The sequence below is a fragment of the Grammomys surdaster genome, unplaced genomic scaffold (genome assembly GCF_004785775.1).
Source record: "Grammomys surdaster isolate TR1022 unplaced genomic scaffold, NIH_TR_1.0 192, whole genome shotgun sequence".
Classification (NCBI taxonomy): domain Eukaryota; kingdom Metazoa; phylum Chordata; class Mammalia; order Rodentia; family Muridae; genus Grammomys; species Grammomys surdaster.
Genome location: NW_021604637.1, coordinates 2408718 through 2434416, shown reverse-complemented (window position 1 = coordinate 2434416; position 25699 = coordinate 2408718). Strand labels below are relative to the sequence as shown.

Sequence of the window (25699 nt, the reverse complement as noted above, 5' to 3'; positions counted from 1 at the left end):
TGAGAGAAGGAGTCTCCATGCCTAAGAACCTGAGGTGGATCCTTCAACCATTCTCTCTCTGGTGGGCCCTGGGAACCAGAGGGAAATGGGATCAGAAGTCGATTGCCATGTAAGCAAACACAATTGCAGGAGTTGGTTTGATCTTTGTTTTCCAAATCAGAGTCCATCTTTACCATTAAAAACAAAACCAAACAAATCCCAGAGATTAAATATTTTAAGGCTGGTCACTGTGGAAAGGTGTCTATATAATAAAGAAGGCCAAGAGCCCTAAGCTGTCACTTCAGTCCTCGCTTCTTAAGTTTTCCAAAGCAGGCAGATGAGTTTCCACAGCACTTTCTTTTTGTTGTGACGTCAGATCAGCATTCCAGAACTTCTCAGGAGAAGTCCTAAGGCCTTTGAGAAAAAGTTATCAAAAACTTCACTGCAGGACGCCAGCGTCACTGCGTATTAGCGTACTTGGGAGTGGGGAAGAACTAGACTTTCCGAGTTTAAAGATGATTTAGTCCTTACTCAGAGGTGGGCCCCCAGGCGTCAGCCCTTGGACTGCCAGCCCCGGGACACCCCACGTGGCACGAAAGTGTGCTGGGGAGTCCGGAGACCGAAACCCGCCAGGGAGCACAAGGACACAGGTGAGCGTCGCTCGGGCCCCGGGACGCTTACAGGACAGGGGTAGGGAGGGACAGGCAGGGAAGTCTAGGAGAAGGCGGGGCGGGTGACAAATCCCCGCCTCCGATCCCTCCCACGGTCCCGCCCTGCCGCGATTATAGCCGATGACTCAGGGCGGAGCTCCGCATCCAACCCACGGCGGCCGCCAAGTTTTCTGGATGGGACCAGAAGTTTCTAGCCGGCCAGTTGCTGCCTTCTCTTTATCTCCTCCTTCCCCTTTGGCAGCTAGGAGGCTATTTCCAGACACTTCCACCCCTCTTCGGCCACGTCACCCAGTCCTTTAATTCATAAAGGTGCCCGGCGCCGGCTTCTCGGACACATCGGCTACACAGAAGTGCCCGCACTCCACGACCTCGTGACTCGCGCCCTAGCTCTGCGCCCCGGGCGGACCCCAACCCAGCATGAGCGCCGCCACCCAGTCGCCCGTGATGCAGATGGCGTCCGGCAACGGAGCCAGCGACCGAGACCCCCTGCCCCCGGGCTGGGAGATCAAGATCGACCCGCAGACCGGCTGGCCCTTCTTCGTGGACCACAACAGCCGCACCACGACGTGGAACGACCCGCGTGTGCCCCCCGAGGGCCCTAAGGTGAGTGGAGTTAGCCGTACCACCTCGACGGTGAAGGGGCCTGGTCGAGCCAGGGCTACGCGAGTCACCCCACCCCGCGCCCTGCTGCGCTAGGAGAGTCCCTAACCATATCCGCCCCGGACGGGCGTCGGGCCGCGGGGAGCCTCAGGCGAGGTGGCCTTGGAGGGCCGCCAGCGAGGTGCGACCCGCGTGGTGACATCGGGTGGTTTTCCACAGCCTCTTGCTAAGGGCGAAGGGCAGTGGTGGCCTGAGCTGCCGCGCGCCGCGTCTCAGGGAAGGGCGACCGGCCTGATGAGCGGCTGAGGCCCAGGCCAGGCCCGGCCGCCGCCTCTCTGAACCGCGCGTCCCTGTGCTGAGACCCTGGGCTCCCTCCGGTGCTGGTGGCGCACGGCCAGGTTTGCAAAGCTGCTGAGTAGAGTCCTGTGGGGATTTCACCTTCAAGTTCAGAAAAGAACTTAGTTGAGGATTGTCTTGACTTTACTGGATCTTAGGCATAGAGTGACTCAGGAGGCTCGAGTAAATAAGTTATTTCCCCCATTAAACATATTATTACTGGTTGAAACAGCTTTCGGTTAGAGGATATTCTGATACTACTACTCTCGCTTTTTTTTTTTTTTTTAAAGATACTCTTTCTGGTAGTTTCAAAACTAGAGCTCGGACATTGTATCGTCATACCTAGCCGTTGCCTCGCGTTGGAGAGAAAGAATGTGTTTTTAATGGGCGTGATGACTTGTTTTTGTCCTTTTCAAATACTGGAGATTTGTTACTTAAGAAACAGCTGAGGAGTCTTGTGAACAGCAGGTGTATGCTTCATTTACATATATATTCAGGCTTGTGTACTTCAGTGTTAAGAGCAAGAAAATTTGAAAATACAAATTTGGAAGGAAGCCTGGTCTGGTTCAGGCCTGTCATCCTCCCAGCACCCAGGAGGCTGAGGCGGGAGGATCTTGAGTTCAAGTGTAGCATGGGCTATATAACCAGAGTCTATCTCAAAAGTTATTAAGTAATTAAATTTGGAATGAAATTAGCCTGTGTTGCAAAATAAGACCCTATCTTTAAAAAAATCAATTAAATTTTGATTGAAGAGCTTAAAAATACAGATTTAGGTAGGGTTTTTTGTTGTTTTATTTTTTCAAGACGGAGTTTCTCTGTGTGTTTTTGGCTGTCCTGGAACTCACTCTGATCAGGCTGGCCTGGAACTCACAGAGATCCTCCTGGCTCTGCTTTCTGAGGCATGAGCCGCTGCCACCTGGCCAGGTAAGATCTTTGAAAATATAACTAACAGAAATCATATTTAGTATAATGTTCAGTAATAATTTATGTAAATTTGGTCTTTTCAAAATGAAACGTTTGGTAAACTAAGTACACTTTAAAATAGGACTCTAACTTGGGCCTGACCTGGTGGTCTACAGCTTTAATCTCAGCACTAGGAGGCAGAAGCAGGTGGATCTCTTGAGTTCAAGGCCAGCCTGGTCTACAGAGAAACGTTGCCTCAAACAACAAAACAAAACAACAAGAAGAAATACTCTAACTTATTGCTTTTTGGAAAAAATAAAAGCAGTAAAATGTTTATATATTGTTTGCTATTTTCAAAGACTCAGCCAATTAAAAATGCTTTATAAATCGTTAACTTTGAAAATTCTAGTTTCGTTTTTATGTGTATGGTGCCAGGAATTGAACTTAGGGCCTTGAGAACTTCAGACAAACATTTTCCTTACAACTATTGCTACAACTTTAGTATCCAGCAGTGAGCCACATACTTGGCAGTTTACATTTACAAGGAATTAATTGTATACTTATTTCTGGAAACTATTACTACAGGAGGCTATAATTTGGGGTGTATAATTGCTTGCATCCTTGTGTGTGTGTGTGTGTGTGTCTGTTTCATCCATTATTGGGTAAAAGGTTCTCTTTTGAAATTAGCCGTCTTCAGACTGCATTGGAAATCGAAGCCCTCTAGTGTGGTGTACTTTGAGGCCTCCTTCCTATGGCTACAGGCACAGTCTCACCTTCTGGCACCCTTCATTGGGAATGAGGATTAAGTTTGAGCATATACATGCTGGTACTTAGGTAGATGCTTTAGACTAGGTTTTCATAAATCTGTTCAAGATAAAAAAACAAAAGGAATTAATATTGCTTTTATCAAGCAGAAAGTGCAAAATATTAAATCAGATGTCTTGGCCTTGAAAAAAAAAATTGAAAGTTTCACCATTATAGTTTTAAACTTGAGAGATCCTTAGTAATGTCCCCTTCCTTCTGTATAAGGAAATGCAGAGAATTTGAGTGTGTTTCTGAAGGTCACCCATCTAGCACCAGTAGCAGAGAGAGAGAGGGCCAAGTGGACTGACCAGTTAGAAGAGGCTGTGTCTGTTCAGAAGTCAGAAGTGGCTTGAATTTTTTGTGAAACTGAAGCATGCCGACCTCTGTGCTGGGCTAGCCTGGATTTTGATGGTAGGTTGTGACTAACTCAGGAGAAGGGTTTCCTTTACCAGATTAATTACTTGAGATAGACTTGCCAGCTTAGTACCAAAGCACAAATGAGCATTTCATTGGCGGAATCAAATCCCTCAAGCTGTTGCTTGCTTTGAGTCTGGGCTTCACTGCTTTTAAACCCATGCGTTGGTGGCCACAGAACATCTGTGTGACTGGGGCAGTTTCCCTTACTGCAGGCCACCAGCTCAGCTGGGAAGACCTTTAATATTTTGGGGGTGTTTGCTTATTTGTTTGTTGGGACAGGGTTTCTCTGTGTAGTCCTGGGTATCCGGGAACTCACTTTGTAGACCAGGCTGGCCTCGAACTTTGCCTTCTGAGTGCTGGGATTAAAGGCATCTGTCACCACTGACCGGCAACCTTTAATAGTTTATATTAGAAATAGTCTTCATTATTTTTATGTATATGTATGCCCATGTGTACCTGTGACCTTAGGTCCTGAAAGGGTGTTAGATTCCCTGGAGCTGGAGTTATAGGGGGTTGTGAGCCAACTTGTGAATGTTGGGACTCACTCAGGTCCTTTTGGAGAACAGAAAACACTCCTAAATGCTGAGCCCCTGAAATGCTTTAGTCCTTGAAATAGACTTTTTGAAGCATAAGGAGAAACCCTCTTCCTCTAAAACAAAGGCCTATCTGGGAGGAGCTAAGAGACCCTCAGAATATTCCCCTTGCCTAGGAGATGCCGTCAATCAATAAAGAGCCCTTTGCTGAGTTGGGGAGTCTGAGAAAGCATCTGGGTATTTACAGTCAGAGCTGATAAAGATGAGTTCTCGGAAAGAAGAAAATCACCAGCCCTTTGTGTTGTGTTCAGTCCTAAACTCTCAGAGTTGACTTTAGTTTTCTCTCATGTGGTTATAGCAAATCTTATACTGCTGTTTTTATAGTAAACAAGTGACCTCTGTGTCCCTTAGCCTGTTCCAGCGTGAGGTAATGATGTCCTCATGCAGACCCCTCTGTAAGCAGCCACGCTATACCTCCATCTTTTCTCCACACTTGGCCTTTCTACTAATCAGGGAGGTCCACACCAGCTGAGATCCCTTCTGTAGAGAGGTTAGTGTTCACTTTGGAGTCTAGAGATGCATGAGCCCTTGCGACCTCTCCTCAGCATCTCTCTCTCATGAATAAACAGAGGCCAGGTACTCCAGAGTGCTGGTCCTTTACTAGGCGGACCATCCCAGAGCAGAGCTGTTCACCTCTGAGGATCTGGGGACTCAGCATCCCGGCAGTCTCTGGGGTTTCAGTTCAGTTTACTGTCTGTGTGGCGGAGCACGTGTCACGGCATATATGTAGAGGTGAATGGACAACTTGGCAGGAGGGTCCACCATGTGGATTTGGGGGGGAATTCGGTCCTCAGACATGGTGGTAGGTCCCCTTACCCACTAAACCATCTTGAATGCCCTCCAGGGGAACATTTTAAGAATATACACTGGGGCGGGGGGTGAGGGGGAGGGCTGGAGAAGCAGCTCAGCCGCTAATTGCACTTGCTGCTCTTGTTGGGGACCTGGGCTCACTTCCCAGCACCCGCATCAGGTGACTCACTCCGGTTCCAGGGAACCTGATGCACAGACATATGTAAATACTCACACATAAAATAAACATAATCAATCCTTAAAAAGAATACACTTTGTAGTTACTTGACCCATTCTGTTCCCACCTCATGTTGAATCCAATTGTCCGGAAGGGGACCCAGAAATATGTAAGTTCAGAGGGCATTCTGGTGATTTTGCTTCTGCCATATTGGCCTTGAAAGCCACAGTCACCCCTAATCCCGTTTGGCACAAAGGAAGCCTCCTGCTTCACATCTGGCCTGCCAACACTCTAACAGTGCCTGACTGCTGGAGGTGACCCAGGGTGTGGTGTGCCTAGGGAGTCCAGATACCCTGTGCACAGTGACAGTGTGAGGAGACTGCCCTTCACTCAGGCCTGGAGCTTTTTGCCTCCCTTTTGTCTTCCAGCATCTCACAATTACTTTGTTCTTAATTCTGTGAGGAGAACCGTCCTTTTACAGAAAACTGGAGATGTTTTTGAGTTATGATTGGATTGGAAAGAGCCATTTATTCTGCTTCAGGCTCAGCAGAGCCTCCTGTTATCACTCAAAAGATTAGGTCATTTTGCTCTTTCTACATCGATCACCGGCCACTGCGCCTCTTAGCAGTCAGGAAGTGAGCAGCTCTTTCCCCTCCTCGCCTTTCCAGCAAGCTGCAGTCAGGGCTGGAAAGCGGTTTGGTGGGAGAGGATCAGGAGCACAGCCACGTGCCTCAGAAGGGTGTTCATCCAAGACCTTCATTTTCCCTCTAAAGAACAGCCTGTGTGCTTGGCTTGCACAAGAACTAACTGCACCTCCCAGGACACAATTTGTCCCCCGTTTTGTGAAGTCGATTTGCCCTTTATGAGGGTAGACTATGTACACAGGAGAACTGTGGCTGTGTTTGACTTTAGCCAGGACTGGGAAAGCTTAAAATGTTGGATGCTGTCAGGGCTGGTGGTGAGTCAGAAAGCTTCATACCACCCGTGAGGCTTGATTAGCACTGTCCTGGTTTCTGGAGTGGCACATGGTTTCCTTATATAAACCACTCTACATGTTTATTACTGTTTATCGACATTTAAACTTTTTTGTTCTGGTATCTTCCATCCAAAATAGGAAACCATACATGATCCAAATCTGTCCTGTTTTTCTTTTCTTCATGTTTTAATTTGTTCATAAATATATAAAAGGCCCTAGGTAGAAGAGCTGGGAGCTAAACACGGGTCTTACTTCTCAAGAGCCCTGGAGACTCTTTAGTATTAACAGACACTGAGTGTCTTTGTTGGCCTGACTGTGCTGTTCTTCAGCCCTCTCCTCTTTCTTTGCACATGAATCTACTGCTGCCTCAGACCTGGGGGACGCCTTCCTAGCCAGGCGTCAGATCTCGGTCGGCACTTTGCACATACAGAAGCTGAATTCTGTCCATCATCTGGCACACATGATTTTTTTTTGATAGCCAATATTACAAAGTCCTCCCTTATTTCTATTAAAAATATTTTTGGGGCTTTGGTAGCTTTGAGGGAAGAGAAAGAGAGAGAGAGAGAGAGAGAGAAAGAGAGAGAGAGAGAGATTGATTGATTTTTGATTGATTTAAAAACCTTGTCTCTTTAGATACTCCAGATAGCTTTCAGAGGTAGAAACTATTTTATGATGCAGAGGAATGTACCTGGCCTGTGGCTCCATAGAAAGGCTGGCCTGATGTTCCTGCGCCTGGTCTGGTAGAAGTGTCAGACATATTTACTTGTTTCACCTCTCTCAGACCAGAAGCAGTCTGATCCTGCTCTACATAGACTCGATGCTGCTCTAGTTTGGATCTCTTTTCTAAGTGGTGGGTTCTCTTGCTTTGCCCTTTTGGCTCACAACCCTGTTGAGTGTTCCAGGTAGAGTCTGTTTCTTCTCAGCAGCCTTTCTTTGCCTAGCAGAATCTGTAGGCACAGGGCAATGTCTCAATGGAGTATAAACACAAAGTGGGTCTTTAGAAGCTCTTCGGCAATTGCTCAGCACAGCCGTATTGTCCCTAGGCTCCCAGATGTCCCCCAGAGGCTTGTCCTGTTAGTCACTTTCTGAATGGCCTTTTCTGTACAGAGGTCAGTGCTGACTCCCTGAGTCCATCCCTATAGCTCTGGAGAGGCTGATTTGTTCCCATCCGTGACACAGCATCTTCATCAGGTCTGTAGGAGGGGGCTGGGAGCCGGCAGCAGCCAGACACTGCAGATCTGGAGCTGGGCAGACAGCAAAGGGCCTGGCAAAGGAGTCTAATAATTATTTTTCTCTTGTGGCTGGCAGTAAGATCAGACACCTCGCATACAGAAATTCTTTACTGTCTATCCAGAACTTCTGAGAATCACAGATTTCTACCTGTCTGCATCAGAGAGAGAGCCTGTATACCCCATCAGTCTTCCTGAGTTCCCAGCATAGGGCTGGGTCCTTTGAACAGAGGCTTCCTACTGAAAATTCCTTAGCATTTTCTTGAAAAGCAGTTCTCCCTACACTAAAGGAACTTTATCAGTATTTGTCAAAGTAGCAGTGTGGGTTTTCCCTCCCTCAGTTATTTAGGAATTTTTTTTTTCTTGGTCACTGAATAAGCAAGGAATGGAGAGTTTTGAAAGGCAGATGGTGGGAGGATTGGAAGGCAGCTGAGTGTGTGGTAGGGAAGTCATTAGGGGATGGTTTCACCTTCCAGGTTAGGTTAGCAGGCTGGGAAGGCCCCTTCATCTGAGGTGCAGCTGGAATGTCTCCCTCCATAGCAGCCTTGTGATGGCGAAGTCTTCAAGCCAGGGTGACTCAGAATGGAGACATAAGTCTTTGCTTGCTGGTCCTGCCTTGCTGGGCCAATGACTCAGCACCAAGCTGTGGTTCCCTGACTTGGAGCACAGCCAAACTGAATGTTTCAGGTCTGAGCCTCAGCCCAGGAAGAGACAGATGCTGTTCCTCTTGTTCCCCCCCGCCCCCGGGAAGATGAAGGGTTTGGACAGGTCACACCGACATGCCAACACACAGCATCCCAGGAGTGGCAGGCAGATGCTAGGGAAAGAGTTGTGTGGCCAGCCTTCCCTGACAGACCTGGGTTCTAGAGATCTTGAGCAAACCGCATGCCCTCCACTGGCATGTTTCTTCAGTAAGTGGACACAGCAAGTGCCACCTTTACAGGGTTGAGAGAGTCAAAGGAGACAGATAGTGCACGGAGAGTGCTTCTTTCAAAGCTTGACCTGAAGCCTGTGTGTCATTCCGAGAGATGTGTTTGTTTGTTTGTTTGTTTGTTTGTTTTGTTTTTCAAGACAGGGTTTCTCTGTGTAGTTCTGGCTGTCCTGGAACCCACTCTGTAGACCAGGCTGGCCTCGAACTCAGAAATCTGCCTGCCTCTGCCTCCCAAGTGCTGGGATTAAAGGCGTGCACCACCACCGCCCGGCCCGAGAGATGTTTACCATGAAGTGGGAAGGTCTTTGTAGATAGGCTGACCTTCCCCATATGGCAGACCTGGCCATCCGTGAGTCAGACAACAGATAGGCCTGAAGTCCTATCTCTGACCAGCTTGTCCCAAATTTAGCTGATTATCTCTTGGTGTCCAGATAACCCTTAGAACCCTGACCTGGACTCCCGTGCCCCTGTGAGGGTTGTATTTTGGTCCACAATGACTTGGAACACAGTAGGGGATCAGGTGAATGCTTCTGGACTTTCTGGAGCCTCCGTCAGGCCCCTTTGCTTAATAGGTAGGCTTGTTGATTTATACCAGGGTCGGACAAAAGGAGGGGACACGACAGTGTTCTGCATGGAACTCTTCATTATTCAGCCCTAGTGCCTTAAGAAGAGGTTGTCTGCAATTGTCTCTGCAGGCCTGAGAACAACGCCAGACAAGAACTAGGAGCCCAGTTGATGGCTGGGAATAAGGGGCTGAGATTGTTAGTGTCAGAAGAAGCTAAAAGGCTTTGTGACAGAGACCATTGTGTTTTCTTTTTGCCTGTAACAAGACAAAGGAAGTTTGTGGAAATGTTCCAGGCACAAGGAGGCTGTTATTGATCTCTTTAAATTCAGTTTGCTTCCCAGAGTGGGGATTCAGGTACTTTTCCATCTGCATTGATTAAAGCAAGTGGTTTTCTTTTCCCCTAACAGGAAGTAAGTACCTGATTTTTTTCCCCTGAAGCTGTGAGTTTAGGAGCCAAGTGTCCCTTGATTGGGCTTCTCCACACAGCTGTGACTTGAGGTCCATCCCATTCTTATATCTGCCAGATGGAATACCGGGGAGAGTCCTAGGGTTGGGAAGTTGAGGAGGTTGGAAGCAGGCTATGGGTCCCCAGCACTCTCTCCAGCAGCTGCTAATGGTAATCCTTGTGCTACTAATGGTTATCCTTGTCTTAGGACCATGTGTGGGCTCCTCTGAGGGATACAGTAAGGATGTTGGGATGCCAGCAGATGCTCTGCTACCAAGCCAACCTTCACTCAGTTTCAGAATGTATGAGGGAGCCCCGTTCCATGCATTTACATGCTGTTTCCCAGCAGTGAGGTTTTCTGTGTGTAAGCTCCACCCCCCCACCCCACCCCCCGCCAAGTAGCTGACTAGCCTCTTTGAAAGAAGAGGGTTCAGGGCTTAGGTTTTTAGGGTACCTAGTTGGCCCTGTTTACTTCCCAGTTGGTTCTCAGCATAGACAGTGACATTCTTACTAACTAGTGTCTTAAGACTGAGACAAAAGGGCTTTTAACTCTAACAGACTTTATTATCAATCTGATAAGAGCCACCAAGGAACTAGGTTTTGCAATGTTAAGCCCAACCTCTTAGTCCATCAGCAACTGTGGAATGAAGGCATATGATTGTGTAAGGCAGGGAGTAGTTCAGTGTTTACAAAGACTTTCTCATGCCTTACTTCACTAACTTTCAAAAACAGCCAGTTGAGGTGGCAGATGCCTAATCCCTATGCTTGGGAGATAAGAGGCAGGAAGATCAGGAGTTCAAGACCATCCTCAGGTACATAGCAATTTCAAGGCCAATTTGAACAATGCCGGAATCTATTTAAAACATAACAAAACATAAAAATGTTAGAACCCCCTGGAAGATAAGGGAATTTAAAGGCTGGGAAGCTGAGTCTGTTATAGCAAATTCTGTTCAAGGCTGATGAGCTACAGGGAAGTACTGGGAGCCCAGGATGGCAGCCTACAGACCAGGACTTGTGCCCATTCATTTCTGTTTATGTAGACACAGCTGCAAAGACAAGCACTACAGGTTTCGCATTCTAAAACACAGGGACATCCCTTTTATTAATCCTAGGATAAAGTGTTTCTGTTTGAATAACTGGCATATCAGAGCAGGCCTCTAATCACTTGTGACTCATGGTGATCTGTGACTCGAAGTTTTGTGGCCAACACAGGCCCTACTATCATTATTTTTTTTTAAAGATTTATTCATAATTATTTTGGTTTTTGATTGTTTATGTGTTGTGAGTGTATGTTGGTGCGTGTGGGTCCACTCACTTGCAGAGGCCACAAGAGAGCATTGGATCCCTTGGAGCTGGAATTACAGGCTATTTTGTGACAAATGTGGCTTCTGGGAACTGGACCCTGGTCCTCTGCAATGGCAGAACAGACTCTAACTGCTGAGCTGTCTCTTTAGCCCCATGACCTTTTTTGTCTTACAAAGAGTCCCAGAACAAAGCCTATCCCGTTGGAAGTGCTGTGAGTGGACTTGAGTGGCGTGTGGGTTTGGCTTCTTACTCTGAATTTGTCCCAAATCTCTTAAACCCCTAGAAGTGGTAGAGAGCCCGTGTAACAACTCAGGGGGAGCTAGGAATAACTTTGAGCATGGTTGTGGGAATGCATGGCTGCTTATGTATCACATTGATGATAAGTCATTTATGTGGCCTCTTGGAGCAAACAAGAGGCCGTTCTGGGTTATCGATGCTCAGGTGTCTGTGGAGGTAAGAGTTTTCTGTCAATGGCCCCTGCCTGATAGAGGCGTGCCAAGCTGCTTCATTTCTGCCCAGCTCCTGACTCCACTGGGAGATCCACAGTCTCTCTTTCAAGTCTCCGTCTCTCTCATGGGTGTTAGAAGTTTTGAAGTATTGTTAGTGAAACTCAACAGCTGACCTGAGTGAGAGCTCTTCTGGCCTAAAAACCCAGTTAATGGAATCGGTGTTCTACTTAAAACTCTAAGGCTTGAGTTGGAAGTCCTGATCACCACCATTGCTGCTGTTACCATGGTAATGGGAGCTGTGATTTGTAGACATCAGGCCAGCTTTTGTTCTGTTTTGGTTTTTTTTCAAGCTCACTTTATTAAGAGCCAGTGTTATTAAGCCCATTCCCAGGGTTTGGAGGGCCACCTACTCAGAGTTCAGGGAACCAGCTATGGTTGGATCAAAGGCCAACTCTTCGTGTTGTCTGTGACAATGAGTGTGCCAGCTCATGGTTTGCTGAACACCTCCCTAACAGGTACCCAAGAGCTGTCCCCCACCGTGCTTCTAAGATATGAGGGCAAGGGTGGGGTTAAGCCTTGTCTTAATTTGGGACATAAAACTGTGAGGTACTTTGAGTTCTTGCAGTTTCTGACAAATTCAGGCATGCTCATGGTGGTGTGACCATTTCTAGCAATTTCTGGTGCATACCTCAGACCCTTACTTCTTCATGCCAGCCCCTTAGGCCCTCTCACCCAGTCAAGTAAGACGTGCTTGGGATGGATGTAGAGCCTCCATTATTTTTATCTTTCCCTGGGTGCTCCATTGTCTCCTACAGTCCGAGAACCAATACTTTATAGACTGTTCCTGGGCCACCCCTGAATTTTATGGCTAAGAAAGCAGGTGTCTAAGGAGGGTGTGTGAACTGCTCACCTAACACATGGGTAGGGCAGGAGGTAGGCCAAGTGCAGTCTTTTTGTCAGTAATTTTGCACTTACTGCACACTTGCAGACAAGTCCAATACTCACCAAACTCAGCCTGTTTCCAGGGTTTCTCTAATAATGTCCTGTGTGTATTGATTTGTTTTCCCTCTGATTATTATTCTGGCTTTCTTGTGGAGTTGTTTGGTGCCCTTAGATAGCCTCAGGATTTTAAAGCAGTATGCAAACACCAGTAAAATTAACACGTTCATTTATCAGTTAATATAGTCAGATAAGAAAGTCAGGCCCTGGGGCTCTCACTTCCTCAGTAGACTTTGTATGTCTTCCTGATGTCCTCAGTCAAAGATAAGAATAAACTAGCTTGATCTGCAGGGAAGTCACCAGAAAGAGGGGGAGATTCACAGGCGTCTGCTCGGTAGCTGTGCTTGGGCCCTGTCCTGTGATATCACAAGCACTGCTTTTCCCAACCCAGATAGAGAAGATTCCTGGGGTCCCCAGTTGCAGTTAGGATGGTAGAGGCAATGAGTCTTACATTGGTATGACCAAGAAGCCTTTGGATGTGCACTTGAACTGCGAATTCCTCTGAGGGAGCCAAAGAGATATGTTTAAATAGTATTCAAGAGAAATTACAAATGTTATACATTTTCTTTTATTGTTCTGGCAACACACATACACACCAAGACCAAAGAGGGCACTGCAGTGCAGACCTTGCTCTGGCTGTAATTATTGTTGAAGTGGGTGTGTGACCTGTCCTGTGAATTCAGTTGGCTTTTCAAAACACTTTTTTTTTTCCAAACAAAACCCAACAGAGGGATAAAGGGGAGCCTAGACCTCCTGGGGCACAGCTCTCTCGGTGATGGTGGCTTTCTATCAGTTGGTATGTGTAGATGACTAATCCACACAGATCCAAGAGACTCAGGACTAGAAGGGAAAGCGGCCTTAGGCCAAGCTTACCTGGATGGTCATCCCTGCTTTGTAGCTAATGCCACCCAGCCCTGCCGTTTTCAGTTGACTCCAAGCTGAAGACCAGTATCTTGGTGGAGGTTCCCTCTCTGCTCACATCCTTTTGGCCGCAGAGGGCTTCCTGCCTCCTGCTCGCTTCTCTTTCCCATCTCTGCCCTGCAATTCTCACTGCCCTCAATTCTCACTGATGTCTGACTTCTTCCTACAAGTCTTGATGTGCCTTAGTTTCTCCTTTTCTTCCACACCTTCCTTTCTCCTTTCTGGTTCCTCTTATCCTGTGGAGACATCTGTTCATAACCCTCTTCCTCCAGTTCTCATCTTCTGCAGTTTAGCATCTGTTCTTGCTTACCATATGCCTTCCTTCCTGGACTCAGACCTACCACTTCTGGAAGGACTCTGGTCATGTGTTTGTTGCCTCTCCTGTCTAAGTCCCTGTGTGAGCTGGATGGGGCTTCCTCCTCCGTTCCCTTTGCTTTTTCGGCTGAGGTACAAAACACAAATGAGCAGCCTAAGATGCAAGATCTTCAGTGCCTTTGATATAATATAATCAGGCCTGACTGTGACAGACACAAGGCTGGTGGGTAAGCTATAGAAGGGGTGGGCAGTAAGGGCTTGCAGAAGAGTGTAGCATTTAGTTGGGTGTGCTTACATACCCCCGAGGAATATACATCACCTAAATACAGAGAATATTTTCATTAACTCAAGGCTCCTTCCATAACCTTCCAAGCCAGTGAGCCATAGATGACCGTGTAGATTTCTGTCACCATCGGTTAGCTTTGTCCTTCACTCTGGGTTCCTTTGTTGCTTGGAAATCTCTTGTATCTCTTCAGGAAGGGAACTCCTAATTTGTTCCAGGCCTTCTGCATATCTCTCTTAAGTGTGTCTTATAAAATCTCCCCCAAGGGCTGTAGAGATGGCTCAGGAGTTATGACTACCTTCTGCTTTTGCAGAGGACCCGTATTCAGTTCCCAGCACCTATGTAGAGCAGCTTACAACAACTGTCTGTAACTACAGCTCAAGGGGATCTGATGCCCTCTTCAGGCCTCCCACATAGTCAACATTTTTTAAAAGCCAGGTGTGGCAGTGCCCACCTTTATTCCCAGTACTTGGGAGGCAAGGCAATCAGATCTCTGAGTTCCAGGACAGCCAGGGCTACATGGAGAAACCTTGTCTCAAAAAACAACAACAAAAAAAAAACCCTCAGTCAAAAAACAAAAAACAAAAAAACAAAAACAAAAACAAAAAAAAAAACCCTCAGTCAAAAAACAAACAAACAAAAAAAACCCTCAGGCCGGGCGGTGGTGGCGCACACCTTTAATCCCAGCATTTGGGAGGCAGAAGCAGGTGGATTTCTGAGTTTGAGGCCAGCCTGGTCTACAGAGTGAGTTCCGGAACAGCCAGAGCTATACAGAGAAACCCTGTCTCGAAAAACCAAAAAAAAAAAAAAAAACCCTCAGGCCTGGAGAGATGGCTCAACAGTTAAGAGCACTGGATGCTCTTTCTGAGAATACCAGTTAATTCCCAGCACCCACATGGCGGCCCACAGCTGTTTGTAACTTCAGTCCCTGAGGATCCAGTGCTTTCTTCTGGCCTCTGAGAATACTGTGTACACATAATACATATTCATGCAAGAAGTACAGACTTGGGCTGGAGAGATGGCTTCGAGGTTAAGAGTACTGACTGCTCTTCCAGAGGTCCTGAGTTCAATTCCCAGCAACCACATGGTAGCTCACAACCATCCGTAATGGAATGGGATCCTGATACCCTCTTCTGATGTGTCTAAAGATAGCAACAATGTACTCGCATACATTAAGTAAATAAATCTTTAAAAAAAAAAGTACAACACTGGGCGGTGGTGGCACACGCCTTTAATCCCAGCACTGGGGAGGCAGAGGCAGGCGGATTTCTGAGTTCGAGGCCAGCCTGATCTACAGAGTGAATTCCAGAACAGCCAGGGCTATACAGAGAAACCCTGTCTCGAAAAACCAAAAAAAAAAAAAAAAAAAAAAATCAGAAAGTCATGCCTGGAGTCACACCTCACACCTGTAATCCTGTACCCTTGTGGCTCAAGCAAGAAGATCAGAAATTTGAGGTCAGCCTGGGCTACATGTGAGGCCCTGTTGCAAACAGCCTCACCATAGTTCTATAGGGTGCTTGCAGCCTGGTTTGTTTTACAGAAGAAGAAATGAAGGCTGACAGGGGCAAGGGGTTTACCCGTGCTCACTGTTATTAATGGTGGTAGAGATGAACTCGGATCCCAGCTAGATTAGCCTCCCCCATGGGACAGGCCCGAACTTCCCTTGTACCTCAGCTTCTGCTTTTGAGATGTTTCCTGTTTGTTCCATGCATGGACTTGTCTAGTTTTTGAGCAGGGTCTCATGTAGTCCAGGCTGACCTCAAACTCAGTATGTAGCTGGAGATGACCTTGAACTTGTGGTCTTCCTGCTTCTACTTCCAAAGTGCTAGGGTTGTATATGTGCACCACTGTGCCTGGTTTCATGCGATAGTTGGAGTTGAGCCCAGGATTTCCTTGTATGCTGCTTGAGCAGTCTACCAAGTGAGCTACATCCCCAGCCCTTAACTTGTCAGATAAACTCCTTATTTGCAAGGGTCATATCTTGTTGATGATCCCTGGGGCCTGAGTAGTAGCTTGATGTTCACCAGAAGTTATAGATGAGGCTAGCTCAGGCCTTCTAGGTGCCTGGCTCTGAGGAGTAGGTTGTTAGTGGCTGAGGCTTTGTTCATGGCCAGAACAAAGAGTAAACTCCAGGCAGTCCCCAAAACACATATGACAGGACTGTGCAAAATCTGATTTCAACTGGAAAGAAGGATCCTGTCTCCAAGAGTAGACACATTGCCTAGAAAATATGTTATAACAGGATTCTTTGTTGTCTCTTGCCAGTTCCCTATGGAGCATGCCTCATGGGTTCTTTTCTCTGTGAGAGGCCTGGATCCCCTCCCAGCTCTTGGGTGACCTGAGAGTTAAGCAAGCTGAAATAATGCTGCTGTCCTGAGCACGTGGGTCTTCTAATCTGAGAGAACCAAGTGCCTGTCTGCCCCTCTCCCCAAGGACACAGTGACACCCTTGCCTTCTCTGTATTTTGGAGGCCCTCCAGGGGCAAGGTCTCAGCAGGAGAGAGGCAGTGGATAAGCCTGAAAGGGACACATTCCAGGGCCAGCCACCTGGTGTCCAGACCTGTGTCTAAATATAAAAACATGGAGAATTAATGGCCTTTTCACTCAAAATGCAAACCAACCCTCAGGGTCTAATCAGTCCTTAGCCTTTGCCCAGTTCTACAGCTGTAGAAATTAACACCCTGGGCTCACAGATGCCCAGCTTTTGACATTTGTTTGCCATTTGGAGAGCTACCTCACTGAAGAAGGCTTACTCTCCTAAACACCAACTTAGTCAGATTTGTGCAAGTGACACAGCACAGCTCCCCTTGTCTGTGAAAGAATTCTCCTGTTCAGGAGACAGTCGGAAGCTGAGTTGCACAGCCTCTGGTTGGAGAGAGATGTCATTGCCCAGTGAGTGGCTGACCGGCCTCAGTGTCTGAAATAAGATCTGCCCAGAGGTACATCTGGAACTTGGCCTTCTCAAGGGTCCCAAAATAGCCAGGCCTCTAAAGGAACAACTTCATGAGAGGACACAAGAAGGACCCCCAACTGTTCTTGACCCAAACAGGGTTTATTGTATCGAAGGGGAAAAGGTTCTGTGGTGCTTCCTTTAAAGTGTGTCAAGGAAAAATGTACTGGGACTACTGAGACAGACCGTTGCTGCTAGTGTAGGCAGAGATGAGCTCAGCTCCCCGTTAAGTGCAGACAAAGCACAGTGTGGGACATGTGGGCAGCATAGCATTCAAAGGGAAAAACTGATCGAAGGCACTGGGGGTTCTAACCAAACTGACCTAACTGGATTCTGACATTGACAAGCCAAGGGTGACAGACAGACGTCTGGGGAGGATTGGAGGTGGATGGAACTGGGAACAAGAGGGTTCTGATTGGCTTGATTTAGCTGTTCTTTTGCAATAGCTGGATTTTACAAGGAAACACACAGATGGGCCTAGGAGAAAGCCCAGTAGCCTTGCTATAAAGCTAGCCAAGTAGAGGCTCTTAGGAGTTGGCCGTGTAAGACTGGCAAGTAATCCCGGGTTTCTTCTCTTCTTGCACCACTTCTACATTCCAGTGCATCTCCCTTTCTTGCAGCTTGTTCTAAAAATAATTCCAAGGAGCTAGCCCCTGACACACACACGCACACACACACACACACACACACACACACAGCACAGATAACACACACACAGCACACAAGCATACATGCTTTTCCAGAAAGATTTTCAAGTTACATTCTGTGAAGATCAAATACAAGCCATGCGGATGAAAACTATGAGGGCTTATAGGCAGCTGAGAAGATTACGGCTGCAGTTTAGTAACTGGAGTTGAGTCTTCCTGGGATCACCTGGCTTCAGCCTCTGAGGATGTGCAGGGGCGGTGTGCCGCTGTATGCTGTCTACACTGCTGTCACCCAGAAAAAAACAAAAACTGTCTCGCCACTGTGGGAAGCAGACCTCTCTTATACTTCAAACTAACACTTTGACTTCTTGGTGTGCCTCGAGATATGTTTTATCATATAGCCCCAACCAGCCTGGAACTCACTTTGTAGACCAGAATGACCTCAGAGTCACAGAAACTCACCCGCTTTACCTCTCAGGTCCTGGGATTAAAGGCATAACCTCCATTCCTAGTCCCCCTAAATCTTTGTGGGGCCGCAAAGGGATGATTTGGTCTCCCTGGTAGAGCACTGGGTTTGAGATAGCCAGAGACCCAACAGGTGGACTATTGCCTGGTGAGGGATGGCGTATATCTCCCCATGCTCCCAGATTCCAGACCCCCCACATGCGGCCTACACTTCCATTAGCCTGCATCTTGCAGACATGTTTGACTCAAAGTATCTCCTCCCAGAGAGGTTTTGCAGTTACCATCCAGGTAGAGGGCGTGACTAAAAGATTTCCATATTCGTGAGTTACCTAAGAGGGGGGCATAGCTAATTAAGTTTTTCCCCCTTCCTATTTAAGCTAACTCCCCCTGGCTTTTACGGGGTGGGGGTGCACACATCTAGACCCAACTACCCTGTCTGTCCTGAAACTCATTCTGTAGACCAGGCTAGCCTCGAACTCTCGAACTCGAAATCCGCCTGCCTCTGCCTCCCAAGTGCTGGGATTAAGTCATGCGCCATCACCGCCCGGCATCAATAAACTTCTTAAGCCCACAGACTCCATGTGTCTTCTCGGGCCTGCTGCAGCCAAAACTTCCAGCCTTTGGAACCTTGGACTTTCTCGTGTATGCGGGATGCCACATGTGATTTTTCCCACAAATCTTAAAGTGTCACTCACACAGTAGACTGAGAATCTGGAGAAAATAGAGCCAGTGAAGTGGTCTGATCCCCTGTGTTCAGCCAGCCTGGCTGAACTATGAGGCCCAGATCACTCAGGAAGATTAGAGCCCCTCAGCACCACCCTGCTTCTCAGGGGCCTCTCTGCCCCGTTTCTGACCAGTCTTTGTTTCTCCATACTTTATGTTAGGAAACTGCATCATCTGCCAACGGCCCTTCCCGTGATGGCTCCAGGCTTCTGCCCGCTAGGGAAGGCCACCCCATATACCCACAGCTCCGACCAGGCTACATTCCCATTCCCGTCCTCCATGAAGGTTCTGAGAACCGGCAGCCTCACCTTTTCCATGCCTACTCCCAGCCTGGGGTGCAGCGATTTCGAACTGAGGCAGCAGCGGCCGCTCCGCAGAGGTCCCAGTCTCCTTTGCGTGGTGGCATGACAGAAGCCACCCAGACGGATAAACAGTGTGGACAGGTGCCAGCAGCTGCATCAGCTCAGCCCCCGACTACCCATGGACCTGAGGTAAGATACCCAGAGACCCAGTTCGTGCTGGGCCAGCGAACCTCCCTGGTAGTTCACAGGGCTCACAGCCTGCAGGCTCAGTGGTTCTCGTTGCAGAAGTGGTTGGCAGCCTTGCATTGTCCCCATACCTTACACCTATATTCTTCAGATGGCCAGAGATCACATGGCTTGTTTTTGTAGTAGGATTGGCGCCAACATGGTAACTGCATGATGGAAATGCACAGAGGTAGAGGCCTCACAGCTTGGAGCAACTGCCTGGCTTCCGCCATCAGTGTTCCTAGTCACACTGGGCTCTCTGCTCCAGAGAGAGCTCTGAGTTACTCTGTTCGGTCCTTTCGGATGGACATCAACCATTTAGACCTATGCTGGGGATGAAATCGGGATGGCATCTCTGTCTACAGGGTGTGCCATTAAAGGAAATCCAGCATTGAGTCAGAAGGGCAGACAGCTTTAGACTTGAGTCCTGACGCTCACCATTTCAAGGTTTGTTACTAGTGAAAGAATATTGCTCACTCCGTTCTGAGCTGAGGTTGTGGCCAACACACCGGGGAGGGTGCTAAGTAGTTATGCCTTCCTTGTCCGTCTCCTCTCTACCTCCCTGGGTCCATTGGCACTGTTCTTCAGGATGAGCCCTGATTTCCTGCATGTGTCAGAGTCCTGATTGTTTTTGTCCTCTACTTGTGTTCACCTTCACCACTGGAGGTGAAAACCATAGTTAATGTGGGATACTGGAGGTCTCTCTCCTTTCTTGGAGAAGGGTTTCCTACGTCTGTAATGTTCCGCCAGTACAAGTCAAAACAACACATCAGTCAGAGATCTTAGAAAATGTAAGCCAGCAGGGCCTTTAGAGTAGGGAACCACCTGGAGAGCCATCTTCCTCGCCTTCTAGATGACTAGAAGATAGATTAGAACAGAAAGGGACCTGGCCTGCACCCAGACACAGGCAGCTCCCAGATGGTTCACTGCATTCTCCAATAAGAGGTTAAACGGAAATAAGGAGACATTCAATAACAACAAACACAGCGGCCCACACTCTTCCTGTGCACGCTGCTGCCTGCCAACGCACAGGCACAGATGCATCCAGTTAATCCTCAAAGCAACCCGTGAGGTGGGTAGACAGGCTGGCCTTCTTCCATATTTCAGACATGGCACAGAGAACTGTCGAGCTCCCAAGTGTTTGAACCCTGGCTCTTTTATTTCAGAGCTCCCGTCTTGTGTGTGCCAGGCAGGTGCTCTCCCAGGGAGCTATGTCCTCAGCTCCCGTGGTCTTAATACTGTATTTGTTAAGTGGAGTGGTGCTGGAGATTGAAACTAGGGTCTCAGACACACTGAGAGCACTTGCTCCCTCAGAGAAGGACACACAGCTCTTACCCTCACACTTCGAAAATGTTTACAGCAGGAGGGATTTGGGGATGTGTTGTCCTGGCCAGGTGGTGTCTGCTGGATATTTGGAATGCCAGGAGCAGCAGGGTCATTCATTCTCAGCACTGTGCCTTTGCCCTTTGTCTCTCACAGCGATCTCAGTCTCCAGCTGCCTCTGACTGCTCATCCTCGTCCTCCTCAGCCAGCCTGCCCTCTTCCGGCAGGAGCAGTCTGGGTAGCCATCAGCTCCCCAGGGGCTACATACCCATCCCCGTGATACATGAGCAGAACATCACCCGGCCAGCAGCTCAGCCCTCTTTCCACCAAGCCCAGAAGACCCACTACCCAGCTCAGCAGGGTGAATACCAGCCCCAGCAGCCTGTATACCACAAGATCCAGGGCGATGACTGGGAGCCCCGGCCACTTCGGGCTGCATCTCCATTCAGGTCACCTGTCAGAGGAGCATCCAGCCGGGAAGGCTCTCCAGCCAGAAGCGGCACACCGGTTCACTGCCCGTCACCCATCCGTGTGCACACGGTGGTTGACAGGCCTCAGGTATGGAGAGTCGGTGGTTGACAGAAATGCAGATGTCTGAGGCAGGCTGAGAGGTTCTGCAGATGCCCCCGGATTCCTCAAAGCTTGGCCTCGTCCGTATAGTACAACTGGAGTCAAGCAGAATTCTAGAAGCTGCTGATCTTTGAAAATGCAGGACAGGAACTGTTGAACCATCTGTAGTCAGTCTCCACGGCTTTTCCATTGCAGCCACTCTAAGGAGAGCCTGTGGTAATGCTGTCACTCAGCGCCGTCACTCTCACCTCTATGACCATGTTCCTTGTGCATCATACCTTTCCTGGTCTCCCTATTCCCTCTCCCACCCTCACTCCAACCACCGGATATGCTCTCCAGTTTGAGATACTTTGTTTCTCTTTCTCTGCTTCTATTCTACAGGGCATTCTCTTGATCCCTCTGGGAAATTGCTCAGGCTGGTCCTGTTCTATAAAACATCAACACAGTCCCTCATCCCCTTGCCTTCCCAGGGGTTGGCCCACCTAGTCTCTCCCCTAAAGGCAACTCCCTCCATGCCTTGCACGAGTTCCTTAGGATTCAGTATGGGTTGTTCTGTGCAGACCAGATGGCCCTCTTATCTCTTAATCTCCGAGCCTGACAGCAAGGGACATTCCCCCACCCCTTTTGCAGTAGGGTACTGTGGTCCTCGGCTGGCACATTGGTGGACAGTAGTGGAGAGCCATCCTGGTCTGGTGGATATCATGGACACAGCCCTGCTCATCCTCCAGTGAAGCAGGGAGAGATGTTACTGAAACCCGACAGCCTGCAGTTCGGAGGCGGGACACTCAGTGTCATTGGACTCCCAGCTGTGACACTGAGCAGCTGAATTACTCCTTATCACAGTTTTAAAAATGAAATCTCCCTATGAGAGATTTCCAAAAATCCAAATGTGGAATGTCTTTCTCTTACAAACAGTGATATTATCTAAGTCCCCGAAACAAGAAACCCTCAATTTTTGTTTGTTTTTGCATGTGTGTGGTATGCATGCATGCATGTGATACATGTTTTGTGCATGTACATGCACATCCTTGTGAAGGTCCATGGTTGATGTAAGTCTACCTTTTACATTGAGGCAGGGTCTCTCACTTGAACCCAGTGCTTGCCAGTACAACTAGTCTAGCTGGCCAGCAATCTGAGCACTGGGATTACAGTTGGGCCACCACACCCATCCAGCTGTGTGCCCTGGGGATCCAAACTCTGGTCCTTACAGCGGGTGTTTGACCTGCTGAGTCGTCTCCCCTGCACTGTCTTTAGCTTTTTTATTTGGAAACAATTTCAACCTTTCTGAAGAGCTGTAAGACTCATACAGAGAAGTCCCACGTGCCCTTCACCTGAGTTCACTGTTTTGTTTTGCTTTGTTGAGATGGTCTCTCATGCAACCCAGGCTGGCTCCAAAGTTGCTGTATGTCTGAGGATGACTTTGAACTTCTGATCCTCTTGTTTTTGTTTCCATAGTGCTGGGGTTACAAGGTGTACCACTGAGCTGGGTTCATGCTAGTATCACACACAAGGCCTTTTACACACTAGTCAGACACCAGCAAGTGAGTTACGTCCCTGGTGTCCCTGCCATCCCCAGTGCTGCTCTTGTTCTCTATCATTTCTTTCTCTGTCACCCACTTACTTTAACTGCATGAGAATTACTTGCAAATATCGTGCCCTTTTATTTCTGGATACTTCAGCAAATATTTTCCCTAAGAAATACAACCATTAGAAATATGGCCAGATTCTGGAAATTTAATATTCCTCCAATAGCATATTATCCAGTTTACCATCCGCTTTCAAATTTCCTACCCAGCACTTTCCCGTTTGGGATCTGATCCAGGAGTGCAAACACTGACTTTAGACGTCACTTCTCTGTAGTCTCTGGCATGGTTCCTCAGCCTCTCAATCTTTCCATGACCTTGACATTTCTGAAGAGCAGGGGACACCCTTTCCTAAGTTTATTCTTATACAGCCTTCCATTGCTTTTAAAATCCACAGTGGGATGGCTGCCAGGAGGCATGATGAATAGTGGGGGCTGATGTTGGGCAGAAACCGTTTGATGGAAACAGAGCATGCCAGTGAGCTAGCCACCCGCTCGGGATTCATCCTTGGATTCACTAATCCTAGGGCAGGGCTGCCCTCTGTTTCCTGTAGTCAGTGAGGGAGCATTAATCCTAGTTTGGCCTCTATTGACCTTGATTGTGGTAGCCTTTCTTTTATATCTTGTTCAAAGAACCGTTTTTAGAGCTTTCAAGGATTTAACTTATCTGAACATTAAAGCAGAATTAATACTTTCTTCCCAGTTGATGAAACTGGGGCATGTGAGGGTTTTGGAGTCCGAGTATTCATTTAGATGCTAGAAGAACCCTACTCGGTTCTCGTTTGGAGCACAGTTTATATTCTAAAATATGACCTTGACCTCCAGTCCCTGGAAGGGCTGTGCAGCCAGATGCCAGTGTAAGGCATCATATCACAGCATTGCATCAATATGCAGGGCCCAGATTCTTCCAGGGTTAACTATTTTGAGCATCTAGCTTATTTTCAAAGAACAAACAACAAACTCCTCTGAACAGAAACCATTAGGCTACTACAAGTCACCTTGAAAGGGCACCCAGGAGCTGACTGAGACTTTGTACAGCAAGATCTGAGGCAGCATCTCTGGCCAAGGGCTGAAATGGAGTCAGTCTGAAATTCCTCTGAGCAAACCCCACTGAGCAGCCAGCATGCTGTTTCATTTTTGAAAATTACAGTGACTTGCCTGTAAGACTGTCATCTCTCTACAGAAAACAAGCAGGTAGTGAGCTAGTCATTGGAGACTTAGCAGATAATTTGGTCACATTCATGATCAACATCCAGTTTGCATTTTGGCTATTGGCTGCCCTTAAAAAGATCCCACTATGGGCATAGAGAAATGGCTCGGCTCTCGATTAAGTTTAGTTCCCAGAGTTGTGTGGGTACCTCCCAACTTCCTCTAGCTCCAGTTCCAGGAAATCTGACTCCTCCTTCTGACTTCTTCTTTTTTGTTTGTTTTTGTTTTTGTCTGGTTTTTTTTTTGTTTTGTTTTTTTGTTTTTGTTTGTTTTTGGTTTTTTGAGACAGGGTTTCTCTGTGTAGCCCTGGCTGTCCTGGAACTCACTCTGTAGACCAGGCTGGCCTCAAACTCAGAAATCCGCCTGCCTCTGCCTCCCGAGTGCTGGGATTAAAGGCGTGCGCCACCACCGCCCGGCTGACTTCTTTTCTATGAACATCGTTTTCTAGGCTCTGTGGATAAAGAGCTTGCAAGCCTGACAGTCTGAGTTTAGTTCCCGGAACCCACAGAGAGGTGGAAGGACAGAACTCTGCAAGTTGTCCTCTGAGATCCACGTGCACACATGGCACAAGTGCCTGCAAACACATGATTAAAAGAGTTATTTCCAGCTTTCTTGCTTTTATTCTTTTTATTTCTTTGCTTGCTATTAATTATGAAGTATTGCTTGAGACAGTTATTAAAAGTTGGTGTCCTCTTTTGTTAACAGCCCATGACCCATCGAGAGCCTCCTCCTGTTACCCAACCTGAAAACAAACCAGACAGTAAGCCAGGCCCGTCTGGACCAGATCTCCCTCCTGGACACATCCCCATTCAAGTGATCCGCAGGGAGGCAGACTCTAAGCCTGTTTCCCAGAAGCCACCTGCTCCTGCTGAGAAAGTGGAAGTGAAGGTTTCCTCTACTCCAATTCCTTGTCCTTCTCCCAGCCCTGCACCTTCCGCTGTCCCTTCTCCTCCCAAGAATGTGGCTGCAGAACAGAAGGCAGCCCCCAGCCCTGCCCCTGCAGAAGCTGCAGCCCCCAAATCAGGGGAAGCTGAAGCCCCCCCTAAGCATCCAGGTGTGCTGAAAGTGGAAGCCATCTTGGAGAAGGTGCAAGGGCTGGAGCAGGCTGTAGACAACTTTGAAGGCAAGAAGACTGATAAAAAATACCTGATGATCGAAGAGTATTTGACCAAAGAGCTGCTGGCCCTGGATTCCGTAGACCCTGAAGGACGAGCCGATGTGCGTCAGGCCAGGAGAGATGGCGTCAGGAAGGTTCAGACCATCTTAGAAAAACTAGAGCAGAAAGCAATCGATGTCCCGGGTCAAGTACAAGTCTATGAACTCCAGCCCAGCAACCTAGAGTCCGAGCAGCCACTGCAGGAAATCATGGGCGCCATGACAGTCGACAAGGATAAGAAAGGTCCTGAAAACAAAGATCCACAAACTGAAAGCCAACAGCTAGAAGCCAAAGCAGCCATGCCTCCAAATCCCAGCAGCACAGCAGACTCAGCTGGCAACCCGGTGGCTCCCTAGTGTCCCCTGGAACCATGCTGTAGAGACTTTTAAGTTGCATGCACTACGGGACTTGCAGTCAGCTGGTTGTCATTATTCATAGCCGCTTGGTATGCAGTAACTTGGGTGGAGGTAAAGCACTAACACAGGGGGCTTTTCTTCCGTATTCTTATCTGTATAAATAAACAGCTGCCTGTTCCAGAAGTCTAACCTCTCTGCTTGACTGGGAGCCCTTTCTGTGCATGGATACGGTGATTTTGCCATGGCTGTGGGCTATCTTCCTGTCAGCTCTGGACTGAAGGGGTTTTAGGTTTTGAGGGATAGGCAGAGAGTTACAGGAATATGAAACCCGTTTTTGAGACATGTTGCCATTTTGATGAGATAACCTTCATCTCGTTACTGAAATATCTAACTTCAGCTAGAATGAGATATGCAAGGAGCCATAGGAATAGCTACATGTTGGAATGGCTTTAATGTTGTTACATTTGGGGGGGATGGAAAATAAAGTGATTATATAACTCTCAA

The 25699-nt window shown here is 47.9% G+C and overlaps 1 protein-coding gene across 1 annotated transcript; it reads left to right on the top strand.

The window, feature by feature from the left end:
• The first annotated feature begins 804 nt into the window (after positions 1-804).
• On the top strand, positions 805-25699 carry Bag3 (BCL2 associated athanogene 3). Its single transcript, XM_028769445.1, has 4 exons — positions 805-1253; positions 18634-18963; positions 20479-20880; positions 24389-25699. Exons 1-4 carry the CDS (start codon positions 1068-1070, stop codon positions 25193-25195), a joined length of 1725 nt encoding a protein of 574 aa, XP_028625278.1. The 5' UTR covers positions 805-1067; the 3' UTR covers positions 25196-25699.